This window comes from Pithys albifrons, chromosome 3 (assembly GCF_047495875.1).
Source record: "Pithys albifrons albifrons isolate INPA30051 chromosome 3, PitAlb_v1, whole genome shotgun sequence".
In the NCBI taxonomy this organism is placed as follows: domain Eukaryota; kingdom Metazoa; phylum Chordata; class Aves; order Passeriformes; family Thamnophilidae; genus Pithys; species Pithys albifrons.
Genome location: NC_092460.1, coordinates 18,886,746 through 18,910,803, shown reverse-complemented (window position 1 = coordinate 18,910,803; position 24,058 = coordinate 18,886,746). Strand labels below are relative to the sequence as shown.

Sequence of the window (24,058 nt, the reverse complement as noted above, 5' to 3'; positions counted from 1 at the left end):
CTCTACTAACATTTTCCATTATTAGTAATGATGCCACAGAAAGAGCCAAAGCTATGCATTTTCTCTACAGAGTGAGGAGAGAAAAAATAAATTCCTACCTTGCAGAGCATTTATTTGCTTGTTAGATTCTTCGACTTGCACTCGATATGCTCGTCTCTCTTCTTCCAATAGTGCTATAAATAAAAGTGAAAATGTGCCCCAGAGTTTTTGTTAGTAAGGTGTATTTCAGCTGCATAATTAATTTTAGTCAAAACTTCCCCTTAAATGGAAAGATTAAACAAACACATTATTTCAGGAAGTTATCAAAGCTAGTAACTGCGTAAGTAGTTTAATAAGAGTTAATATTAAGACACCATTCCATTATTGTGGTAGTACTACAATTAATTTGAAATGAATGTAATCAGTTGCCTGATCCGAAAGCTCCGTGTGTGCTAAATTCAAACTGGTGTGGGAGGAGAAAAAAGAAAAAGCTGTAAATACACTCCAATAAGGAACACTGAACAATGTATTATTAAACTGTTCCCTGTCAAAAACAACCCACAATTTTGCTGAGGGTGATGATACAACTTCATAGCTGGCAGGATGATCTAAACACATTCAATTATGTGCATTCTCTGACTGAAATGCAGATTAATTGGTATTTGTCAATAAATATCTTTTATAAAGATGAAGTACAGAGTTCAAGCATGTATTTAATACTAAGAAAACATGTGGGTTTATCTTGAACTAAAAAGTCAGAGCTGAACTAAACAGCAGAGTTAAAAAAAGGAATGAAAAAAAGTTTAAGGGAAAAAAAATCAAGTTTTTGCCATTCTGTGCAGGAGATGTGAATGCTATGAACCAAATTTAGCTAAAAGACAGTCAGCAAAACTGGACCCCTTTTAAGACTACCTGATAAACACAATTTTAATGAATACCCTACACAACCAAGTTGATCTGGGTCTCACCTTGAAGTTCAAAGCATTTTTGTTTACTTGTCCTAGCTAGCTCTTGGGCTTCAACCAGCTCCTTGTGCAGCTGCTGAATTTCTTGCTTAGCCTCAGTCTCTGATTGTGCACCCTGCAATTCATCTGATAAAAAAACATTTTCTTTAAATCATAAATTTGTACAACAGTTTAATTTGCACTACTATGTGATGAGAGGCAATTTTTTACTCAAACCTTCTGAAGTTAGTTAAAGCAAACTCAAAATTGGATTAGGTAAGTATTAGCCAAAATATTAATATACTTAGAGAACAAGTAAAACATATCAAACTTTAAAACATTCATTACATATAACATGCAGTATAAAACAAATAACAACAAACAAGAACTAGAGAGCTTTTAAAAACACTATATACTGGCAAGGGTTTCTGGATTGACAGAAACACGGGACAACAAGTCCATGTTTACAGCTTGTCTGTTTTTGGAGGAGGCTCCTCCAAGCCTGTACCCCAGCTGGGATCCTGCACCCACCTCTGCCCAGCCCACCCTCCTGCTGAGGCTGCCCCTGCCTGGCAGTGCAGGAGCAGAGCAAGAGCTGCTCCTCACGGGTTTGCTACTGCCACTCTGCCTCTGGGGACCAACAAGGAAAGGAAACCACCAGGGAAATTTTCTAAAACAAAATTAAGAAAAATAAAAGTTCAGCCTCCATATTTCATGGCCTTTGTGAATTCTAAGATAAATTGTGCCCTTGAATTTTTTTCATTATGTCTTAATTAGGTATATCTTGAATATTATTAGAAATCTATGCATGTTATTTAAACTTGAAATAAAAACATTTGCTCTTTCCATAAGTTTCGTATTAGTTAAAATGCGCATTAAATGCCTCGAGCTTATAAGAGATGACTTACAGTCACAGACAAACTAAATGCTTTTATAGCTGAAGTTTTGGAGACATTTAAAAGAGGAAAAATAAGTTATTTGTAACCAGTAGCAGTGCCCTCTAAGGGCACACACTAGAACTAGGTGCAGGAACACTCCAGGCTGCAGGCATTTGCCATGCCAGGAACTGCTCCAGGAAACTCTCACTGACTGAGTTTTCCTTAAGGAAAGCCTGTGCAGAAACGAATCTTTGAATAGGCACAACACCCTCTTTAGGCTAAAACTGGACACAAAGCTTGTGTGGTGAGAAAAGTAAAGGAGGGAAATTAGTCAACAAAAATCCAACTGCATATCATGGGAGAGGGAATAAAAAAAGACACAGGAGTTACACAGCTACCTGGTTAATAAACATCTGCAACTAGAAACCATATGTGTTTAAGATAATGGCTTAGAATAAAATATTCCTTTCATTGTCACGACCTTTCACTAATTAACAAAAAAATAAAAACATATTGTTTAGTTCATCATAATACTTTTGATATTGATATTTGACTATATATGCTACCAATAAAGTAAATATAGATTTTTTTCTTGTCCTCCTAATTAAAACAATTGTTTGTCAAATCATACTTAAGTATTCACGCTGCACCCCTGTATATAAAGGGCTGTTTTTCCTGTCCCCACAGTAATGAAGTGAGATTGAGCAGAGCTGAGGACACACACATGCTTTTAGACTCTCAGAATGAAATTATGAGAGCAGAAAGAACAGAGGGCCACATATTTCATTCAAATACTTTGTTTTATAGTTTACTAGTTCCAAATCCAAGTTTCTCTTTACTGAACATGTTTTGTTCTTAGCTTTTCATGGATAAAATCTCAGGGCAATTAGAATTTCAACCCTCCTTAATGAGACTTTTCAGAAGAAATGGGTAAGGAAGTTGACAAATTACGCTCCAATCCTGCCTGATAAAGGAGCAGTGTCCCAAATCCAACAGCAGACACCCTAAATGAACTCCCTGGTGGCCAGGACTTTCTAGTCATTGAAAACACACACCACAAAGAAGCAGATTCACATCACAAGAACCTGCTTCAAGAATCAACATAAAAGGCTGCAATTAAAAAGTATTTGAGCAATTTCCAGAAGGTTTTCAACTTCAGACTGACTGTTCTCAGAGAAGGTTAAAGGAGCTATCATTAATTACAACATTTTCTATTAAGATTCCATCGATCAGTCTTGTTACTACGAAAAGAGGGGATGTTGGTAAGAACACAATTACCAACCTTCCAATGACATTTATTGCTTCTTTGCATCTGTTCAACATTTACCTGTGTTTAACTTTGCAATAAGTAGTCACAAACAGCCTGTTTAAAAAGACGTGTCCAGGGAATTGTTATGAATGGCTAATAAAGACATTGGCCTTGTGGGGATGAAAAAAAATCCAACTACTCTGTGACGGCTTTGCCAGATTCCAACTTGTATAAAGTTGAAACTATTGCAAAGTACCTCCTGAATGCACTCAAAATATTTGCTGGAAAATGCTTGGATGAAATTACAGCAATTAGAAGTCTCATAATTTTCTTGTTCCATTAATTTGTTTTGTAAATTCCAACAAGACCTCTGCCTTTTCCAGAGGCTGTTTCCAGATCCCCAACAGCTGCCAGATCAGAAATGTTCTCACTCTTCCTTAATTACATGACAGCACAACAAGTCCACTTGAAAGCCTTTCCCCTTTTTAGGGCAAAGTCAGGCACATGAAGTAGCTCTCTGAAAAAAAACCTCAACACTGTGATTCTGTGGACTCTTCATAAAAATTAAAAGGGCAAATGATTCATTGTACAAATATTTTATAATGAGTTCATGAGAACAAAATAGGAGTGTCCATAAATAGCTTCAAGAGGGAAAGAGTTATTCCAATTATTTTAGTTAATTCAACAGCAAAGCAAATAGGTATTTTTCTTCTTACTCATTTAAAGATTCAGTACCAGTTATAGTTTAAAATCATCAACTGAGTAAAGACAGATGAAGCAATGAAAACATCTACATTAACAAAACATTGCTTCCATATTATTACAGAAAACTTGACTGCAGTCCTTTAAGTGTTCAATTAACCCTCCCCGCCAGTTCAAGGTGCCCTGGAGGGAGCAAGAGTGGCCACCCCTACCCTTGCAGGGACATGAGGCTGTTCCAGGCAGGAAGCAGCAGGATTGCAGCTGCCCCATCCTGAGCTTGGGCTGTTCCAGGAACCTTCTGGCAGAACTTAAGATTTCTCTTGCGTAAGAGGAGAATTCAGGAATCCAGGTGTTTCCAGCCTAAGGGTTCCATGGACTACCTTTAATGTGTTCACAGAAGGTAACTAAGAAATTGAGCCAGCTGGGACTAGTCTTCAGTTGGCCACCTTAAAACTAAACCAATTAGAATTAAAATAACTTGGATAAGAGTTGGATGCAGTTTCTCTGCCATCCAGTTGACATACAAAGGGTTGCTCCAGCTGGGAATTCAGTACAAGTGCCAATGCTACAGGAAACCAACTCCTTAACAGGTCTCACATTCTGGTCCTAAAGTTCAGATATTTAATGAACATCACTCTTTTCAAATTAATTTTTTTTCAAATAAAATTTGCTGCCAACCTCAAATTTATAACCAAAAATAAGACTACCAATCACTACTAACAACATTATCAAAGTCTGGCTTCTAGCACAGGAAGTCACTTGTTATTAATTGCAGGTGTAAGAGCAAACCCCAAATGGAACATGCTCAGTACCTCAAACCCTCCTTTCTAAACTGCTTTGCTGAACTGATGTCCACTGGGAAACATCAAACTCCAGTTTATTTATGTTGTCAAACAGCAAAAGCAATTGGTGCGTTTTCGGAAGCCTTTCTGTCATAAGATTAGTGCATGTAAACAACTGCAGAAAAAAGCACCTGAGTTCTGATATGGTTTCCAGCTCTTCTGAATCACAGAGAACTGTGACATTCTTTTAATCCTGTGATCCCAACATGAGCATAATTTTACCGATCTTATCAAATATCTACTTGAACAAAAAGAATAAAATTAATTTTCAGTAGGCTAAATGTGGCAACTAATTAATATGCCACAATATTTTCCAGCTCATGAATATGTAAATAGTTCATTGCTAATTCAGTTTTAAGTAAATGCCTTCAGAGCAAAGAACAGTAAAAAATTTTAATTTTACAGCCACGAAGCTCAAACCTACAGCTCAGCAATCACTCTCAATACAGCTACAACAGGAAATGCAAATCTTGGTCGTGTTAAAAACAAAAAGTAAAGTTTTGTTTTGGTTAATTCGTCAGGTACAAACTGTAGCCTTTCTGACAGTGATGGAAGCTCTGCAAGTAAAATTTGACAATGTTGAAGATATATCAGTGATGGAAGAATCCCTCCTCTGGCCCTAACTTGAGTGCATGCTGACTAATTCTTACCTCTGCCTGAGGTTATGACAGTTAAATTCCTGGGACAGTGCTGGTGAGTGCAGAGACAACCTTCATACACATATTATTTCTATACTAACACTCAGAACTATGCTTTTAAATTATATTACCCACAGGAGTGCTATTTAAATTTAATTCTTCCATACTACATGATTAAAACCTTTGCATTTCATCACTCTACTTCAATGCACATTTGATAAAAAGTCTGGTAGATAAAAGGTGATATATATATTACGCATCTAAAGTTACAAAAATAGACTTGTTTACCTTTTAGAAGAGCTACTTTAGCAATAGGTTCATTTAGATCTTGGTCATCCATTTGAGCATCTGAAACATAAACCCCACAGCTTTAAGAGAGCAGGCAGACTGCAGGCAGCTCTCGTACACATTCTTTACATGGAGAGAAGCTTTTATGTTCTTCTCAATTTACAAGAGTTAATTATAAAGCTGCAAAATAGACAATACTGCTCTAAGCTTGTACTGACTCTGCATAATACACTCTACTTTTGTAAGAAAATGCTCACGATTAATTGATTTAATTCAAACTAAGCAGGTGTTACAAAACCCTCCGTTAAACTCTTACCTGTAGTGTCGTCGCTGCTTTTTTCCTTGCTTGGGCTGAGAGTGTCGGACAAGTCGTTCGATTCTTTGACTCGTGTTTGATTCTCTGTAAGAGACAAGGAAAAGCAACTTCAGTCAGTAAACACTTTGTTCATAATTTCTCCTGTACACCCAAGAACTGCTAAACAGCAAGAGAAAACGACCCAGTTCAAGAAACAGTTAAAAACCTGGTGGTTGGTTATTTCTCTGCAGGTCTGGGCTGGAATGGATTCTGCATCCCTGAGCATTAACCCACCCTCGGCTCTCACGGGGGACACAACGGCCTCGAGCACAGCCTGAACGTGGGGTAACGCTGTGTCCCTGCCAGCTGGAACTGGGAAACAGCTGATTCAAGGAGCAAACAAATGAGAAAAGGAAACTAAAACAATGTAGATACTGTACCAAGACAGAAAGAAACTGCTGTTCCGAATAAAACTGTGCTCCAATATTTAGGACAAATAAAATAATAGCAACAAGTCTTGAACACACTGTACTGTTAGAAAGAAGTGTGGGGTGAACCACTAAAGGCTCACAGATAAAAAAATCTTACAGGAATTTCTAGTCAGACTTTTCAGTTCAAATTGTATTAAGAGAAGGCAGTATTTGTCCTCTTCACAAAAAAAAATACCTTCATGAAGTATCTGTTCACATATAATTCATCACATTATTACATGCAACTTAGTGAAGTCACACAGTTATTTTGGTTTTGTTTGCTGTTCTGTTTTTTGCTGTCCCAGTTCTAGATTTTTAATGGAGACCAGACATTTTCAAAAGATGAGAGGACTTGATCATACCAGTGCATCCTTCTCCCACACAGAATCATTCCTGACTCAAAGTCTACATAATTTATATGACTGAAATATTTTTTATTTTTCTTAAATAATAATTCCAGTTTATTCTGATGGGTCTATTAGAGAATGGCACACCATTTCTGGCATGGCTAATTCAGTAGGTCTGTCAGAGAGGAGCCAACACACAGGTGAAGTTACACATAGTGAAATCTTTTCAGGCTGTTCAGAGCCCTGGTTTGGCAGCACTGCTCTCCCCCTGCAGATTAACAGAGGCTTCCTCTGCATCTCAAGTTCCAGGCAGAGACACTTATAAAGAGGGTTCAATACAACATTCCCAGTACACAGACTGTACTTCTACCACACATGCAGAAAAGCACAGTGAACACAAACCATTTAACCACATATAGATAATATACATGCAAGAAAGAAGTACTAGAACACAGGAAGAAAGAAGCTTATCAATAAATAAATCATGTGTTATACCAACAGGGTTAGTAAATGAAAATAAATAAAAAAACAAAGGAATCATGAGAAAGCTTTTTCAAGTAACAAGAGAACAAACAGAACTAAATTCCCCACAAATGGAAGGAGTTGAAATTGAAGACAATCTGTGCACCTACATGGGGAAATCAGCAAGACAACAAAACACAGGCAAGGTTAACAGAAAGAAAAAAAGGTTTTCTTCATCTAACATGAAAAATTTTCTGTCTCTCTGTGCCAGAAAAACATCCACTTGAACACGAAACAGAAGGCAGCAAGTACAAACACAAAGCAGCTGATGAAGAACCACTCTTCCCATCCTAATGCAACCAAAATAACTGGAGAGGAGGAAGGGGAAAACACCTGTACAGTTAAAGCACATTGGGGGTTCAGACCTGGCAGTTAATCCAAACAACTCCCGTGGCTTTAGCAAACTTCAGTGTTCATAATGACTGGAGTAGTCAAAAACTCATTGTTTTAGCAAATAACCATCCCCAAACATAAAGGGTAGTTCCCTATTTTTAGCAATAAGGATTTAATTAATCTCTGAAGATGTTACAAATCAAAGCATTTTACATGTATGATACAGAATGAATCTCATAGAATTGTCATTAGAACTGTAATAATTACTAAACAAAGTAACACATCCTTTACAAAATATTAAGAAAAGTATCGCCTAAAAGCCTCACCCATGTCAATTATATTAGTGGCAGGTCCAGAAGCACTAAGCTGAGCAAGATCTGCATCCAACTAACTTTACCATATCTGGGCATCCACGGAAACACTTCCCTGCTCTGTGCAAAATGGGAGGAACAGGGTGAGCTCCAAACACTGAATTAACTCTCTCTCCCCCACCCCCTCCTCCTCACTCTTCCCTCCCACCTACCCTCGGGTACAGCAGCTTCTTCCTCACTCCCACCTTCCTCCTCTGAAACAAGGCACACAAGATTAGGCACCAGAGCAAAGATGCCTCAATGAATAGATGTGAAACAGCAGAAGGCAAAAAGAGAAATTATTTAGAAACCTACTTCCTATTCTGGAACCAGAGTCATAAGCACAAAGCTCCTTCCTGTACTATATTACTTCACAGCAGTTGTTCCTATTTACCATAATAAAACTGAGCTGAATAAATATAGCCAAAGTGATGAAGTATATTAAAATGTGTTGACACCATACTTACTTGGTGAGTTAGAATATATACCAAAACTAAAAATAGCTCCCAGCTTTGCAGTAAGTGGCATACAAGTGTTACATTACAGTTATTGTATGCATTCTTTTGCCAAATATGGCACCTTGTCTAAAGCTTCCTCACACACAGAAAGGAGATAAAGGTGCAATTCCATGCACTGAGAAAAGGTAAATTAAAATGTCTCTAAAATACTGGAACTTCTAACATGCTCACATTTATTCAACAAAACAACACTTTGCAGAAGGACAGAGGGTAAAGAAATTAGTATGTCTAGACATGAATAAAAAGCTGCAAGAGAGGAGTCAGCCTACAAGTCCAAACAATCTCACATTATTGGACACATGGGAAATATTGACCCCCACACTTCGCAGCATTCCTGACTGGCACTGCAAGATAAGGATGACTGTTCCTGGACAAGATAAGTCTTTTCTAATAAGCTCCTTTAATTTAACTTGCTTGATAGACTAGAGAAAAGAGTTAGAGATGCACAGGTATGTTTTAGTTGGAAAAGTCACATTTAGGAGGTTAATATTTTAAAAGTTATGAGGGTTTAAGTTAGAAAATAGTCAACTTAAAATACAATTTTCTTTAAAATTTACAATGAGATCAAACATTATTTTTATTTAGCCCTGTAATAAAATCAAGATCCTGTTTGAAATTTATGCAGGCACTAAAGCTTAAATTCAATTTACAGAAATTATTATCCTTTAATTTTTTTTTTAAATGCATAGTCAGGTCAGAACTGAGTCAATACTAAGACTAGAATTTCATGTACTCAATCTTGAAAAATTGCTTCCATTAAAGCTTTTTATCCTACAATAGTATTTGGAGCAAAGTTCAGCAAACAATTCACCTCCCCTTTATTGAATTTCTTCTCAAATGTGTATTCAATCAGAACTCAAACTGCTTAACACAGAACATGCACTGAGTGACACAAAAAGCATGCTTCAAAAACAGTTAAATAATCCAGAGGTCTAACCTTTCAAAAGCTTTGTTTCTTCCACTTTGGTTAGATGTCCTTCATCTATGATCTTGTCTGCCAAACAAAATAAGTGTTACTTTCCAAGCTCAAATTTAACAAGCTTTTCCCTGTACGCATCTACGTAGAGCACATTCCATGACCAAATTAAAAGCTGATAATGTTACTTCCTACTCAGGCTTGAACAAAAGCTTTATTCTGGCACAGAATAATGAAACAGCACACAAGCCTATCAGAACTTTGTGATACAGTGCATAATTATTTCTCCTTATTAACTTACATAATGCTTCACTTCAATAATGAGAATTTAGGAAAATTAATTTATGTACTTTTAAAAAAAATCTATTGAAAGTAATAAATAATGAAGAGAATTCTCAAGTTCTAGTTATCAAAAAAGGAATTTTCAGAGCTAGTTCCCCAAAACAGAGATCCACCCAACACAGCAGAAATCTAGAAATACACCACAGTAAAACAGCAATAGAGAAGCACCACCTCATCACAGCTGCTTTAACAGGGCCTGTGACAGAGACACAGCAACAGCCTTTCTCAGCTTAAATCTTTCAAGAGAGCTGCACAAACTTCCAAAAACTAGGAATGCATTTCATTCAGATTCACAAAAATTGAGTTTTTATATAAATTCTACTTTTTGGAAGTTTACTTTTGTATGTCAGGGGCACCAAAACCTCAAAGGTGGAATTTGAGATTTCATTGCTAACTTCATCCTGGCTCCAGCTCGGAGGTGAAGGTAAACAGGAAGACCAAGGGAAGAACAGGTTGGATTAATCAAAGACACTTAAAGAACTATTGAATCATTCATTAATTTCTTTTTTCAGATGAGATTTCATTATTTCAAGTTCCTTAAAATAACCAACTAGCAATGCCAAAATGCAAAATTATCAAGGGTCACATCTTGCAGATCACATCCTCAATTTCTATGCAGTAGATCTTGCAACTTAGACCCTGTTGAAAGCTGTTAACACTCCCTGAGACACTGGGCTTGAAGCTGCCTCTGTGCCCTCCCTGCTGGATCCCTGAGCACCAGGCAGGGACTGAGTTTGCTGGTTACTCTGTGCTGTCAACGGGTAACTGAGACAGCGAGACTGGATGAGCAGCACACACAAGGAGTTCAGATCCAGGAAGCTGGGTGACAGTCCATCCTTTTCAAAAGTTTAATTAAAAAAAAAAGTGAGGTTTAGTCATCATTTCCAGCTTCAAACAGCTTTGAAGATCAGCAGGTCCCTGTGCTCCTCCAGGGACACGTTGATGTAACCATGACAATCTAAGGGCAGATGCAGGACAGGATGTCTGAGGAGGGATCTTTTTCAACCCTAGATGGTAGACAAGCTTTCCCACACAAATCCCTGAGGTCTGAAGAAGGGTTTGCATGGTCAAGACTCTGTCCTGACCTCTTCCCTCCCCCACAGCCAGGTAAACCAGGTGAAAAGAGATGTTGTCTCCATCTACTTTTATCCACAAATATTGTCCTGCATTTCTGTAACATTTTACTAATACTGCTTCAGAAATACACAGCACACTGCATTTTCAGGATTGGCTTCAGGTCTCAAGCAACTGTAGGAGATCGCTCATCATCCAAGTTCAGGACAGCCCTGAGTTCCTCAGAGCTGGAGAGAATGACTGTCCCCAGACTGAGAAAGGCACCATGGAGGGAATCAAGTTACTGCAGCCACAAGTCAGCGGTTTGAGTGTTATCATGAGCCCTCTTCCATTTAAAGACAAAATAAATCTAATCAAAGTCTTCATATATGATTATTCCAGGGCTCAGCTGAGGCTGGAGGGGGGTGTGGGGAGAAAGGCAGCAAGAAAACAGCTGAGGAATCCTGCCTATAGATCTGGGAAAAAATAGCTGAATGCAAAAACCAAGTCGTGTGATCTGAAGGGGTAACATCTCATCTATGCTAAGCTGAAAATAGGCTTCCATAATCAGCTTACAGAGAAAACGGCACTATGAATTGATGGATCTTTTAGTTTTCAGAACTCAGTAACTGCTAAACCCAGAATAAATACAGCATAAAACAATGAAACTGATCTTCTTAAGGCCAATGTTTTCCAAACTGAAATTTTTGCAGCAGCTTTTACTCAGTTCCCATGGCTAAAAGAAACTGCAGGCATCATTTTTATTTTCATTTCTGTGATGGCTTAACTATTTTTTAGAGTCCATTATAGATGTCACCATTTGTACAGAACGTTTCTCCTTGACACTCTTTCTCCAGCCAAGCCCTTGAGCAGCAGCTCAGGAGTCCCTTGCCCAGTGTGTCCCAGAGCTGGCTCAGGCAGTGTTTCTCACTTGGCCACTGTCACCTCTCCCAACTTACAGAACCAGTGGACACTCTCTGTGCTTCAAGAACGTCATCATCAATGTATTTCAAAGCCAACAAAATATTCTTTATTTCAGCCTGGGTGTGTATTTATACTGGATGCTGGTAGCACTGAACTACACAGAATTTTCTTTTTCACTCTGTCACCAATCCTAGTCACTAAAAATGGCAGAATCCAAACAACAATCAGGAAGTAAAAGATACAGATAAGTATCTCTTCCAGATCTCTGCATCTTTTCATATTGTTACTTCAGAAAACTTAATAAACCTGACTTATTTAACCTGTTTTCCCTGAATCAAGACACACAATTTTGGCTATAGCTTAGGGTGAGGATCCTGTCTTTAATGTCTAGCACAGAAAAATTTTATATTTCACACTATCTAGTCACTCTTTAATAGAAAGTAGCAGAGAGATACATATAATAAATAAATGTTTTTACTGAAAACAATGTGCTGTGAAGTTAAGCTTTCAGTTCATCTTTAAGATACTCCATATTTCTTTTTCCTGATGAATGCAGTTCAAAGGCAGCTTCCCTTTAGGTTCTCAGTCATTTCTTATCTTTTCAATTTAAGAATTCCCTTTTAGATTTAGGCTTCCTATCAATATCATAGCTAAGCTCTGTTAACATTATCACTTAAGAGACATGTCCCAGATACATTTGTGGTTTTGTACCAAAATGGTCTTTGAAGGAGTCTAGTTTTGAAAAAATCAATAAAAGAAAACTTGGCCCTCAACACACATTTCTAACCATCTGAAAAAAGTGGTACCAAAGAGCTTTAACTTTACTTGCCACATGCAGGTCAAATGGAAAAGTTACAAATAGTCATTCAATCCACTGAAAAACTAACAATAACTTCTTAAAAATCAGCTTGGCAAAAAGAAAAAAACCAGTTACTTGCATTTCAAATCATAAGTGCAAAAAATCACAAAATAAAGGGGAAAAAATAAGAACACAAATAAGGAAAGTTTAGATTGGAGCAGAAGACAGGAAGCTAGCAAGGCAAATCTCACTTTTGTCTACACATCATCACCACTTTTGGTAATAACTCATATTATGAGCTAATAAAAAAGAAGCACCACCATGACTTTTGCTGTCAATATCACTGATTTTCACCAGTGGTTATTGAATAAAAAGCAGCTGTGGAATGAGCAACAAGTGAACTGGATGTAATGATCAGAGAGTAGGAGCTTCCCAGATCATTCAGAGCCAGATCTCACAACACTGCACGGATGTGGCAGAGCAGGACACGTTACTGGATGATGTTGTGAGCGTACTGTGCTTAAAATACAAAAATAATTTTAAAATATCTTTGAAACTCTACAGAAGCCAGATTTTATAGACAATACTACCAAAGCTAAGCATTCAAGCCGCACTGCAACTCAGATTTCAGTGTCCTGTTATTTGTCCCACCAGAAAACCTCTGGGTTTGGTACCTCAGAGGTCTTGACTGCCCTTAACTGATGCGCAGTTTTAACTGCCTTATACCCCCACAGCCACCTTGTAATAGACTACCACACTGCTTACTCATCCCACTTTTCTTCTTGTGCTACCCTACATACTCCTCTTCTTGACTCAAGCTGGTTTCCCTCATTTCTCTGCTTGTGCTTTCCCAACTTAAGTGCCTCCTCCCCAGAATTATGGAGATGGGCACTGTCCACACTGTCCAACACACAAACTCAGAACCTTCTTTTCCTGACAAACTATATGAGTGTCTCAATGCTCCTTTATTTTTAGACTTCTTTCCTGGTTTGCAGATCCTACAGTTTTACTTCCTCTGCTTCTGCTACAAAACAGTAAGCCCTATAAAACAGAACTTCAGTGAGTGACTCCTGTTTCTGAGATTTTTATTGTACTATTATTTTTAAATAATAAACCTTCTCCTCTCTGTACACCTAACCCTTTGGGTAAAGCTCAAGAGTACCACACAATGAACTCTATATTCTTTTCTTACATTGCCAATCCTTAATGATATTTTTCTACACTTCAGTATTTGCTGCATACCTTAAAACTCAAGTTCCTGACAATCTCTGGAACTGTAATTTTCCTCCCCATGAGCTCCTAACCCTCAATACTACACAGAGCAAAGAACAGGAGTAAGGCTGAAGGGTTGTATTTACATTCAAAAGAAAAACAACAGATCCTGCAGTTTGCAGGTTTTAACCTCATGATATTGTGAGGCCTGACTAAACATAGTAGAATTTGGAAAGACAAACTTTCAGCCCAAGTATAAACTGCTGATTTGAAATCTTTTTTTGTTCTTGATGCGATCGTAAAAACTCAGACTGTTGTAAAAAAATGCAAAATTCTGAACCCTTTAAACTCATAGTTGTTCTTTTCCAAGTGAGGCAATAGAGGCCTTGCAGAGTCTCCACCCTGCAGCTTTTCATCTCTCAGGAAAGGGGAGGCAAAAACAGATAGAACTTTATTTTACTCTTATGACGGCTCCGATTACATCTTAGAATCTGTTACTCAATACTGATAATCACTCCTCAATAGTGACAAGATTGGTCACATTCAGTTTCCAGAAGTGACACTAATTTAAGTCTTGCTAAAATAGGTAAAGCCAACATCCAAACAGTGCAAACAGGCAACCGGTCTGTATCTGAACATCATTCAGTGTGCTCTTTGTGTTCAGTCTAGACAAAAAAATGTTTACTCAAACATTTAACTTCATTTGTATGTACTGAATAAAGATGATTCATCCATGATCTTTGCAAAATTTAGAATTACTTTAAACTGCAGCCTGACAAAAGACAGCTACCAGTCATTTTTAAGAATAAATATTTTTCAAATAAATAATGTTTAAATTTTCTTAGACAAACATTGGCAGCACCACATCATTTGGTTTCCAGCACTGCAATCCATATCACAAGCAGTAAAAGTCAAACAAGTCTGTTAAACTTCCTCACTGAAATTTAAGAGGGAGGAGTCCAACAGACACAGTGTCAAAAAAAGACACTCTCCTATTTCTGCTTCTAAAAGCTTCTCTCCTGAATTTTAGGTGATAATTTCTATAAACTCTTAAGTAACAAAAATAATTCTTTATGCTACGAGGCAGTCTTCTTTGAAGTTTAACAGTACTTTCTTCATTCTAATGATATTTTTGTTTCAGTAGACAAAAAAGTATGAACATTCAGGTTTTATTTAATTTAGATTTGCAGACAGTGCTGGTCCATTACTGATTTTCAAAAGCCACTTGCTCTGAAAAATGTCTCACATCCCAGCATAACACATATTTCTAAAGACTGATGTTACATATTTATTTTATATATTTTTTAAACAATCTCTTGGATTTCCACATAAAAACTACAGACTTGTTCTTCTTTTTGTCCTTTGTAACAACTAATTTGAAGAATGTGTTAAGGCCTTTAATTATCAGATAAATTATCAGTATGTGAAAAGGCATCATTACCTTATCTCTGTCCTGCTGCTGCCTGTGATATTTGCTTAAACTGAGAGTCAGGCTTTCACCTTAATTTGTAACAGGTGAAAAATTACATTCAGTTTTAAACATTATGTGGCAAAGTCACCACCTTTTTGTTGGTCAGGACACAGAACTGGATTAATTGCTAAGAGAGACAATGTGACCATCACTTCCCCAGAGCAAAGATACCCCCTCACTGCTCCTACAGACTCTGTCTGGTACCACAATTCTACACTTCGAACATTTCTGCTACTACAGAAATATGAAAGAGCAGTGACAAATTCTGGCTTTTATCCACCTTTTCTGGGTTTTCTTTTGTTTTTAAAGCAAATGTGAACACTCTTGTACTCACTCTGACATTCTATGAACTGATGAATAAAAGTGCAGTCCCCTCCACTCTTTGAAAGAAAGTGCTCTAGTAGAGAAAGAAACACTTAAGTTTACACCTTCTTATTATGTTCAAATTGATGCAACAAAAGATTTGAAAGGCATATTAACAATATTTGTAATTGTGTATTCACAGTGACCTTTTGCAATTTCAGTTAATATCCAAGCAGACAAGACATGAAATTGAAATGATGTCTGAGTGATACTAGGAAATACATTACTCTTTTGAACTGATCAGAACAAACAAGTACTTCAATTGCCTTTTCAAAAGAAATGGGTATTTAATCTACATTTTCCAGCATTTTTATTATCTTTAAAAAGGTATTTACAAAGTCTTTCCTTAGTCTTCATGATAATTCTTTGTATCTAATACCCTCTTGAAATGAAAAACATTTATTTTAAAAGTGTTGTTGAATATCTCCCTTTATGTCCCTTTATTTTTTATATGGTTTCACTGCACAGAAACAATTTTTGAAAGGACAGTAGAGATCCTAAAACTGGGCTCAATCTCTAGGTTTACTCAAGTCCTTCTATGTGACCTTGTAGCTCCCAACTCCATCATCATCCTGTGAAAAGGGGCAAACACTTTCTTTCTGAAGAACCTCAGGACTATTTGACCAAGTGTCCAGCAGTCTGAAAGGGCTGGATTTAGTACAAACCTGCAGAAGGTGGTACATTTAGACCAAACTGTTCAATCATCAGCTCTGACATCAGAAGCTCAGCTGCAATTTTAAGCTTCATTATATTTCAAAGTTACTCTAAAAAGTAAATTTGTCCTAACCCACAAGGACAGGGCTTTTATAAGACAGCACCATGGCTGGAACATTTATTTTCCATATTTAAACTTCTTTTTTCTTTTTACACGATCCTTTAAGTGACTATACACAAATTTCTCATATCTTTCTTACGTAATATGTGGCTCACAAAATTAAAAGATGAAAGCCAGGTGTGGTGCAACAGACTGAGAAAAGTACCATCATTTGAACCAACTTAGTTCTACACAATTTTTATCAGGGGTTTGATGTATAGGCAAGTTCCTCTCTTTTGTCCCAGCTTTTCCACATGTGCAAGGAGAGGAAATGAATGCCCAGTCAACATCATCTTAGCTCTTCTAAAATAATGTAGGACTAGTCAGGAAAAAAAACCCAACCAAAAACCAAACAGTAACTCCCTCCTTCTGTTTTTAAGAGAAAAAAATACAAAATCTGGCAGAGAAAGTGAGTGCCCATCTGTCATACAAGGGCTAACGGACTGGAAGATCCAGAAAGGCACAGACTGTCATGAAGAGAACACAGGCAGAAAGCTGTAAAATGCCAGAGAAATGCTGAAGCAGCATGGCAGAGATGCAGAAGAATGTGGTAGAGCTGACAGAATAGTGGAAAACCATGCTAAAATATAGAATAATAAAAGAGCACGATATGTGCATGACAGAAAAGGTGATAGATTGTATAAACACACAGAAAGACAACTTGAATGAGCAGTTACATGTTGTCTGTATTAATAAAGAAAAACAAACTGGCAAACAGCTTCCTAAAACTTCCAGGCTGAAGCACAAGTTCCACCGTTACTCATAGGACAGAGGACTCTGATTGGTCTTTAAGAAACCCTATCACTTAGTTCAATCTGTATCCATTCTTGTTTCACATAAACATAGCCCTGAGTATTAAAAAGTTAGTTTCTGCTATTTATATATTTTATATATTTTATGCACTCATATTTTTCATGTTAGTTATAAAAAAGGTTTTGCTGACTTCACTTACCATACCAAATTTACTAGAAAAATGGTGTTATGTCTGTGTATTGTGAAAGAAGATAATATTTAAAAGAAAAAAACAAAAAAACCCCAACAGAAGACGACTTCCAAGTTGTTTTGTTACATTTTACAGAACCTTCTCAAAACACCCAGATGGAAAGACTAAGCAAAAAAATCATGGTCAGTGGAGTAGACAAATTCAATTTCATTTTTAGAAAGAATATTATTCAAAGTAAAACTTTCAAGAACACTTTGAATTTGTTCAACTTCAAACATCAAACATAAGACAAAAGGTAGCCTGAAGATACACTACCTTTCTCTGTGCTCCCATTAATTTTAGGTATGAAGTCGTCAACTTGTATGCCTAGGATCAAGAAAGGGTATTATTTTTGGAACCAAGCAAAATGTTTTGGGTTTTGTTTCTTTATAAATACAGCATTTTGAAATGTCATCTGGCTTGTCATGCTACCTCCTCCTTCTAAGTCCCTAATCAAACAAAGCAGGCAAAGTGTGGTGATTTTTCCTGCACTACAGATCATGTTCCTGTTTGTTCAAACATATGAAAGGGTAATAACATCCAAAGAATGACTGCCTATTACACATATATACACGTTATACAGATATATATATATATATATACACACACACACGTATATGGATTTTTCAACGCCTATGGATGTAAATCCCCTCCAAGTCCGCGCTCGGCACCGGCACCCGCAGCACCAGCGCCCTCTGCCGGCCCCCGGCCCCGTCTCCACGTCCAGAACTCCTTACTGGGATAACTGGGAAACACAACTCCTCCACCAGGCACCGGGACCACACGATTGCCATAACAAAAGTAACTGAACAGAAAATCCGGAAACCAGCTTGAAACAAGAAACTGATCGCACCTACCTAAGCTGTTGTGTTCTTTAAGAGTTTTCTCCTGAAGGTGTTCTAACCGTACTGTAAACAGAAGTCCAAGAAAAAGGTAATTTCACAGATTAAAAGAAAACCAAATAACCAGTTTCCCCGTTGCTCGTGACTAACCTTGCAAAGCACTCAGGCGCTCGTTGGTGAAGTCATTATCGGCCTGCAAAGCTTCTATTTTTGCTTGAAGCTCTTGCTCCCTTTCCTCCATTTCATCTATTTTATGCTGTAATTCCTTTTTCTCAGCCAGTCCTTTCTGTTGGATTTCTTCTTGTCTTCCTTCTGCTACCTGCTCAAAAAAGTTAAAAATCACAAACAAATCAAAATTAACGTGTGAAAAAAGATCTCCTTGATTTTTGTACAGCTAAATGCACCTAAGTAACTTTCTTCGCTAGTCAAATAAGGAAAATGGAAAAAAAACATAACCTATTATTTTTCTATAAATGTCACTTCAAGTACAGTAAGAAAAGAATCTCAAAATAGAATCTCAAACTAAGATTTTGTCTGAGGAACATAAATTTTACAGTAGCAAGGTCCAAGAACTAAGAAACACCCTAAATCTCCCAGCACCTCAAATCAATCAAAACTGACGAGCCCTCCTGAACTGAACTCACACTGACTGCACAGACCAAACTTGGTTACAGTCACATCTTTTTCCTTACTGGATCTCACAGTAAGTTGCAAAGACTTTTGTCCCTCAAAGCTAAGTAACAAGTTTCAGTTTAGATCCTTCCATGTATACTCATCATCATCAGTGATTAACTCATGCTGCCTTAAGACCAGCAATTTAACCTTTTAATATGGAAACAAAAATCTTCTGCCTGAGGTGCTGAACTAGGACTCAAAGAACCCAAGTTCCAATTCCAGTATTTACCCAAGACAAAAGCAACAACTGTCTCAGGTCTCCCAAGATAACACCACTACCTTCTCCTCCACTGCTTCTACTCACCTGGACTGGAGACTCTTGAGGAACTGGATCTATCATAAAGTGTTCTCCAATATAAAGGACCTTTAAATATTAATACACTTAGACATTTGGTTTAATTACAAACCTAACAGGATGCTCCTACCCCCAGGAAGCTGAGCCATATCATTTACTATGTGGTGGGCCAGTTGTGTTCGTAACAGACACGAAATGCAAACTTGTTTCTAATTCTGCTTTTCAAACCCATTACCTGTGAAATGTTGAGACTGAAAGTCTATATAAAAGAAGCTGCATGCAAAGTTTTGCACCTTATATAATTTTACACTAAAATATATTTTGACTCCAAAAATATGGTAACTTTCAAAGTGAATGAAAAAGAAACCTTTTTAGCAAGTGACTTAACTGATGACAGCTTCAAGTATATTAAAATCAAACCAAAAGAATATGTAAAAGATACTGTCTTTCTATCATTAACCTGTTGTTTAAAAAGCTTCTTAGCCTTTTTTATTACTGTGATAGAAATTAAATTATATTTATTTGTTCCATTCATCACATCATAAGTCACATTAAGTTCTGTCATTACCTTTAGTTTGTCAGAAAGATCTTTAATTTCATTTACAGCTCCATTGTATTTATTAGCTAATTCCCTTAATTCTTCCTGAGTCCGCTCATTCATTTCTTTCAGGTGTGTACATTCATCTTCTGTATTACTTAAGCTCCGCTGGAAAACAGAATTATTATGCAATAAATAATAAAAAGAGAGACAATAAACTACCAAACACTAAAAATGATCCATTTTATTCAAACAGTGTATGTAACTAATCATATTTAACTGCTTTGTTCCTAGTCATTAAGGCTAAAACAACACATCAAGTCCTAGGTACAACATTACCTATACAAACTTCTGAAGTTCTACTTAAAGAACAGATTACATGGAAGTGTATTGGTTTATGTATGTGTAAAAAAACCAACCCAAACCAAAACCCCACAGTGGGCTATATAATTGTGAATAAAGAACTGAAATGTGTGATCAATGTTCACCATTCTCTTCCCTTTCATGCTAAACTGTGAAAGTCCTATAATATTTTTAATTCAATGTAATCAACAGATTTCATCATACCTTTCACCCAGCAAAAGAAGACTTAATATGTTATAAAAGCCAAATGACTCCAAGGAGACATTCTAAATCTTTTGCTGTACTCCATAACGTGAAAAGCATCTAAACTGAGGTACTTTTACTCCAGAGGCAGCTGGGTCTCCAGGAGGCAAGGAATGCTCCACAAGTCTAGTGACAGCAGCACAACTAAACCGTGTAGAGAGTTGCTTCCTCATAGCTCAAGGTTTGTTTCTTTGATCATAAACTGGTTTTTGGTCTTTGGTGGGGGTTTCATTTTGGGTTTAGTTTTTTAGGGGGTTAACAAGCTCTGACTTAGTTCTGCTTCACAACAAAAGCACCTTTAAACAAAAGTGCATTAATCAAATTAATACTTCTCTCTCATGAGTCAAAGTAAAGAGGAACAAGCAGAAATGTCAGCACATTCTTCTCTTAGGATAGGATAGGATAGGAAGGAGGAGAAAGCTAAAAGTAAACTCCAGTCATTACCAAACCTGCCAAGAGCTATTACAACATAAAAAGCTGTATTTAAGTAAAATTCCTAAGGTTCTTTATGATAGTATTGCATTCTCTAAAAAGCATGAAGAGATATTTGTGCACCTAATTTTAAGTCTTATGAGACTTTTTGACCAAAAGGAACATAGAAAATAATGATAAAGGAAAAAGAAATGAAATTATTGTAATATAGAGATATTATAGGGGCAGAAATTTTATTTGAAGAAAGTGTCCATCACCTTATAATCATGAAAACTCATTCTTAAGTGTATCAGCGGTTAAGTGTATGTTTCCATAAATTTTACAGTTTTAAACAAAGACTCACAGCATTTCTTTTCAATGTATGTATATCATTTTTCCCTCACTTGTCTCCCATACACAGTAACTTCTCTAAGAGAGCTTCAGGAATTTTGAAACCTGGCAGAAAAGGGAGGAGCTGAAAAAATAGCTTCTCTAACTGTTTGGCAATCTTAATATTGTACAACAGGAGAAATAAACACTACTAAACATCCTGCAAGTGTCAGGGTACAATGGATACTGGTGTATTACAAGCAACAACACAGGGATCTAAAGAGAAGCAGTTACAACTATTTCAGCATTTCTAGAAGCCTTGGCAAGAAACTTCCATACCTCCACTTCAGACAATTTTCTGACCACTTCAATTTTCTCCTGAAGGACCCGCCTCAGGGACTCTTTGGCTGTTGTCTCATAGTTGTGTTTGTCTTCCTGTAATGCTATGAGCTCTTTTCGTATACTGTCCTCTGTTTGATTCTGCACATGTAAGATAATTCAGAGACAGGATATAAATTAGTATTGTGCTGATTAAATGTAAGAGACCACAGTAAAGCAAGGTGTCCTGAAAATATTTAGTAATTTTTGATAGATGAGAAAATGTTACCTGCAAATCAGTGATCAAAGATGTTTGACATAACTGGGTGTAAATCAGTTTGGGGTTTTTAAGTGTATGGACAGTAGCACATGTTCAATGGTCAGCTTTGACTGCAGGAGAATTATGGGGCTTTCACTGACAACGTCAAACCTCAAAAAAATACAATTTCACAAACCAGGAACCTTCACAGTCCCATATGAAAGCCCTTTAAGAAGACCTGCAGAAAAAATTTCTTATGATGCAGGTAAGCTGGGAGGAAATAAAAACAAAATAAAAATTCAAATTCAAGGCAGGCGGAGGTGGCCTAAACAACAATCAAGGCAGTGCATACTCATTGCTCTGAGTATCAGACAGCACATGGATGATGAAAACAAAAGCCACTCACCAGATTCCATGAAATACAGAACAGATCTACCATTTCCATGCTACTCAGACTATCAAAATTGCACAGGTTCATTTTAGAAAGTTGATGTTCCAACTGCTTTCCTACAATCATCTATTTCAAAACTCTCCAAAGGAAGTATCTTTCAGCATTTCTAAAGCTCAGCTTTAGGTGAACTACTTACCTTTGAGCAAGCCTGTAATTGATTTCCCATAACCTCTAGTCTTGATAGCAGCCTGTCTTCATCTATTAAAGCCTAGCAGAAAAGAAGCATTACCTTGGTATTAAAATGTGCTTTATGTAGTGCCAGCAGAGTTCTGCTTTAAAGATCTGAATTCTGTTGGAGTATTTACTACTAATAGCTATTTCAAACTGGCACATAATCACTGAATTTATCAAACAATATCTTTTGTACAGTTTTAAAGAACCACCATAAAGTTTTTATTACTTCTGCTGCTTTTTTCCCCCATTGTTTGCAAATTAGTAGCTAAAATTCATATGCCCCTGCACAGTCCAGCCCACAAGGAAAAGGATCCTGCAGGTACCTGCCAACTGGTATCTGAAGCCTCTTGTGTGACAGCGAGTAACCGCTGAAGGGTTGCCAGCTTCTGCTCCAACATTTGTTCCCGATGTAAGGCTTCCTGGGAAGAGAGCAGGGCACCAGTCAGCTCAGCTAGAACAACTCAGAAAATCAGAAGCAACAGAAGAGATCACAAAATACAAGGAAAAAAAAGGGAAATGTGAGTGGCAAGTACTGTCACATATTCAAAACCATAAGCCCATTCCATTTTATCGATCAACACAATTAGTTGTTTAATTAGGAAGTGCTGTCCTGTAACTTCAGGTTCCTGAAAACCTTCATTTTTCATGCATTTGTTGCACATGCTGAGGACACATCGTTCTTCTTTCCAAGACTTGAAAACATTTTGTCTTCTGTCAATAATTTGAGTTACAAAACTGAAGACACCAAAAGGCAGCTTGGCAGTTCCCATGCAATGAGCTGTTCATCCTCAAATCAGGTCACAAAAGAAAAATGCCAAGCAAGAACTACTATTTTTGTTTTATTTTGGGTTTATGACAGTATGAGAGAAGAGCATCTTCGTTAACAATTTCAGGATATGGAAAGTGAACAGATTGAGGAGTGAGTATGTATTTGGCTTCCCAAGAAAGAGCATCTGCCTGAGCTGCTTCCTGCTATGTCAGCAATATATATATAGTGTCTATTGCAAAAGCCTCAGCGTTTATGTGAACAAATAGAAGTTGCCATTAACAAACAAAACCAGGCAAACTAAATCACTAGAACTACATATAAACTAAACCTAGATAATATTTACCAGTAAAAGTGTTTTCATATCTGTTGCAGAGAGTTGATCTCGTGATCCTTTCTAAAGAGTGCACTCGTTATCTATTAGCACACACTTGAATTGTTGTCTGGCCCTTTAGTGACATGACATCTTTTGTGGGGAAAAAACACACCTACTAAAACTGACACAGAAGCAGGCACAGAAAGGCTGGTGGTGCCAACCTGGCAGCAGAAGAGCTGCCAGCACTGTCTGCTCCTTTATAGTTTCCAATAGATAACAGGGTCAGAAATATTCACACTAAGAATTTACACTCCCAGAAACAAACTAGTTCTTGATACATGAAGTGACCTCTTGTGTTGCCTTCCTTTTGTTCTACCACAAATTTTCTACATGTACACAGCACACCCACAGCACTGGATGACAACAAAAATATTGTGAGCAAAGAAAAATTGGGGATTGTAAGGAGAGGAGAAAGGCCAGGAAAAGCAGGTGCACAGCATTCAGGGAGTTTCTATATAAGAAGCATTCACGTTTCCTTTACAAAAGACATAATTTATACTGCTCATGTAAAACCCTGACAGTTTACACACAACTACACCATGTGCAATTACATCTTTTACATTGTTTCACTACAGAAAAGGCAGTTAAATGCTCATGGTGTTCTTGTTTACAAAACACAAGACAAAGCATAAGGTTTGTGTCCTGAACAAAAATTAAACTAAATGCCTTTAAAAGAAAACCTACTTGTAGATACTGTGAAAGCTGAAACAATTCCTGAGAATACATACTGGGAGTGTTAGCAGCAACCTGAAAAAAGATAAGTGAGAATCAGAATGGGTTTGGATT

At 37.1% G+C, this 24,058-nt stretch overlaps 1 protein-coding gene across 31 annotated transcripts in view; it reads right to left on the bottom strand.

The window, feature by feature from the left end:
• Positions 1–24,058, bottom strand: part of SLMAP (sarcolemma associated protein) — a 78,523-nt gene that overhangs the window by 12,732 nt on the left and 41,733 nt on the right. For 6 of the 31 annotated variants that reach the window (XM_071550800.1, XM_071550803.1, XM_071550801.1 and 3 more), the window contains 14 exons: positions 23,957–24,019; positions 22,454–22,549; positions 22,093–22,164; positions 21,268–21,408; positions 19,612–19,749; positions 18,224–18,392; positions 18,089–18,139; positions 17,508–17,558; positions 15,407–15,469; positions 9,293–9,349; positions 5,837–5,920; positions 5,521–5,580; positions 948–1,070; positions 99–173 (listed from right to left, as the gene is read on the bottom strand). In XM_071550800.1, coding sequence (XP_071406901.1) covers positions 99–173; positions 948–1,070; positions 5,521–5,580; positions 5,837–5,920; positions 9,293–9,349; positions 15,407–15,469; positions 17,508–17,558; positions 18,089–18,139; positions 18,224–18,392; positions 19,612–19,749; positions 21,268–21,408; positions 22,093–22,164; positions 22,454–22,549; positions 23,957–24,019 — 1,243 coding nt within the window. Of the gene's footprint in view, positions 1–98; positions 174–947; positions 1,071–5,520; positions 5,581–5,836; positions 5,921–6,041; positions 6,106–7,813; positions 7,892–9,292; positions 9,350–15,406; positions 15,470–17,507; positions 17,559–18,088; positions 18,140–18,223; positions 18,393–19,611; positions 19,750–21,267; positions 21,409–22,092; positions 22,165–22,453; positions 22,550–23,956; positions 24,020–24,058 lie in introns of those variants that run through there. The other 25 variants (XM_071550815.1, XM_071550817.1, XM_071550818.1 and 22 more) reach the window with 16 other exon arrangements.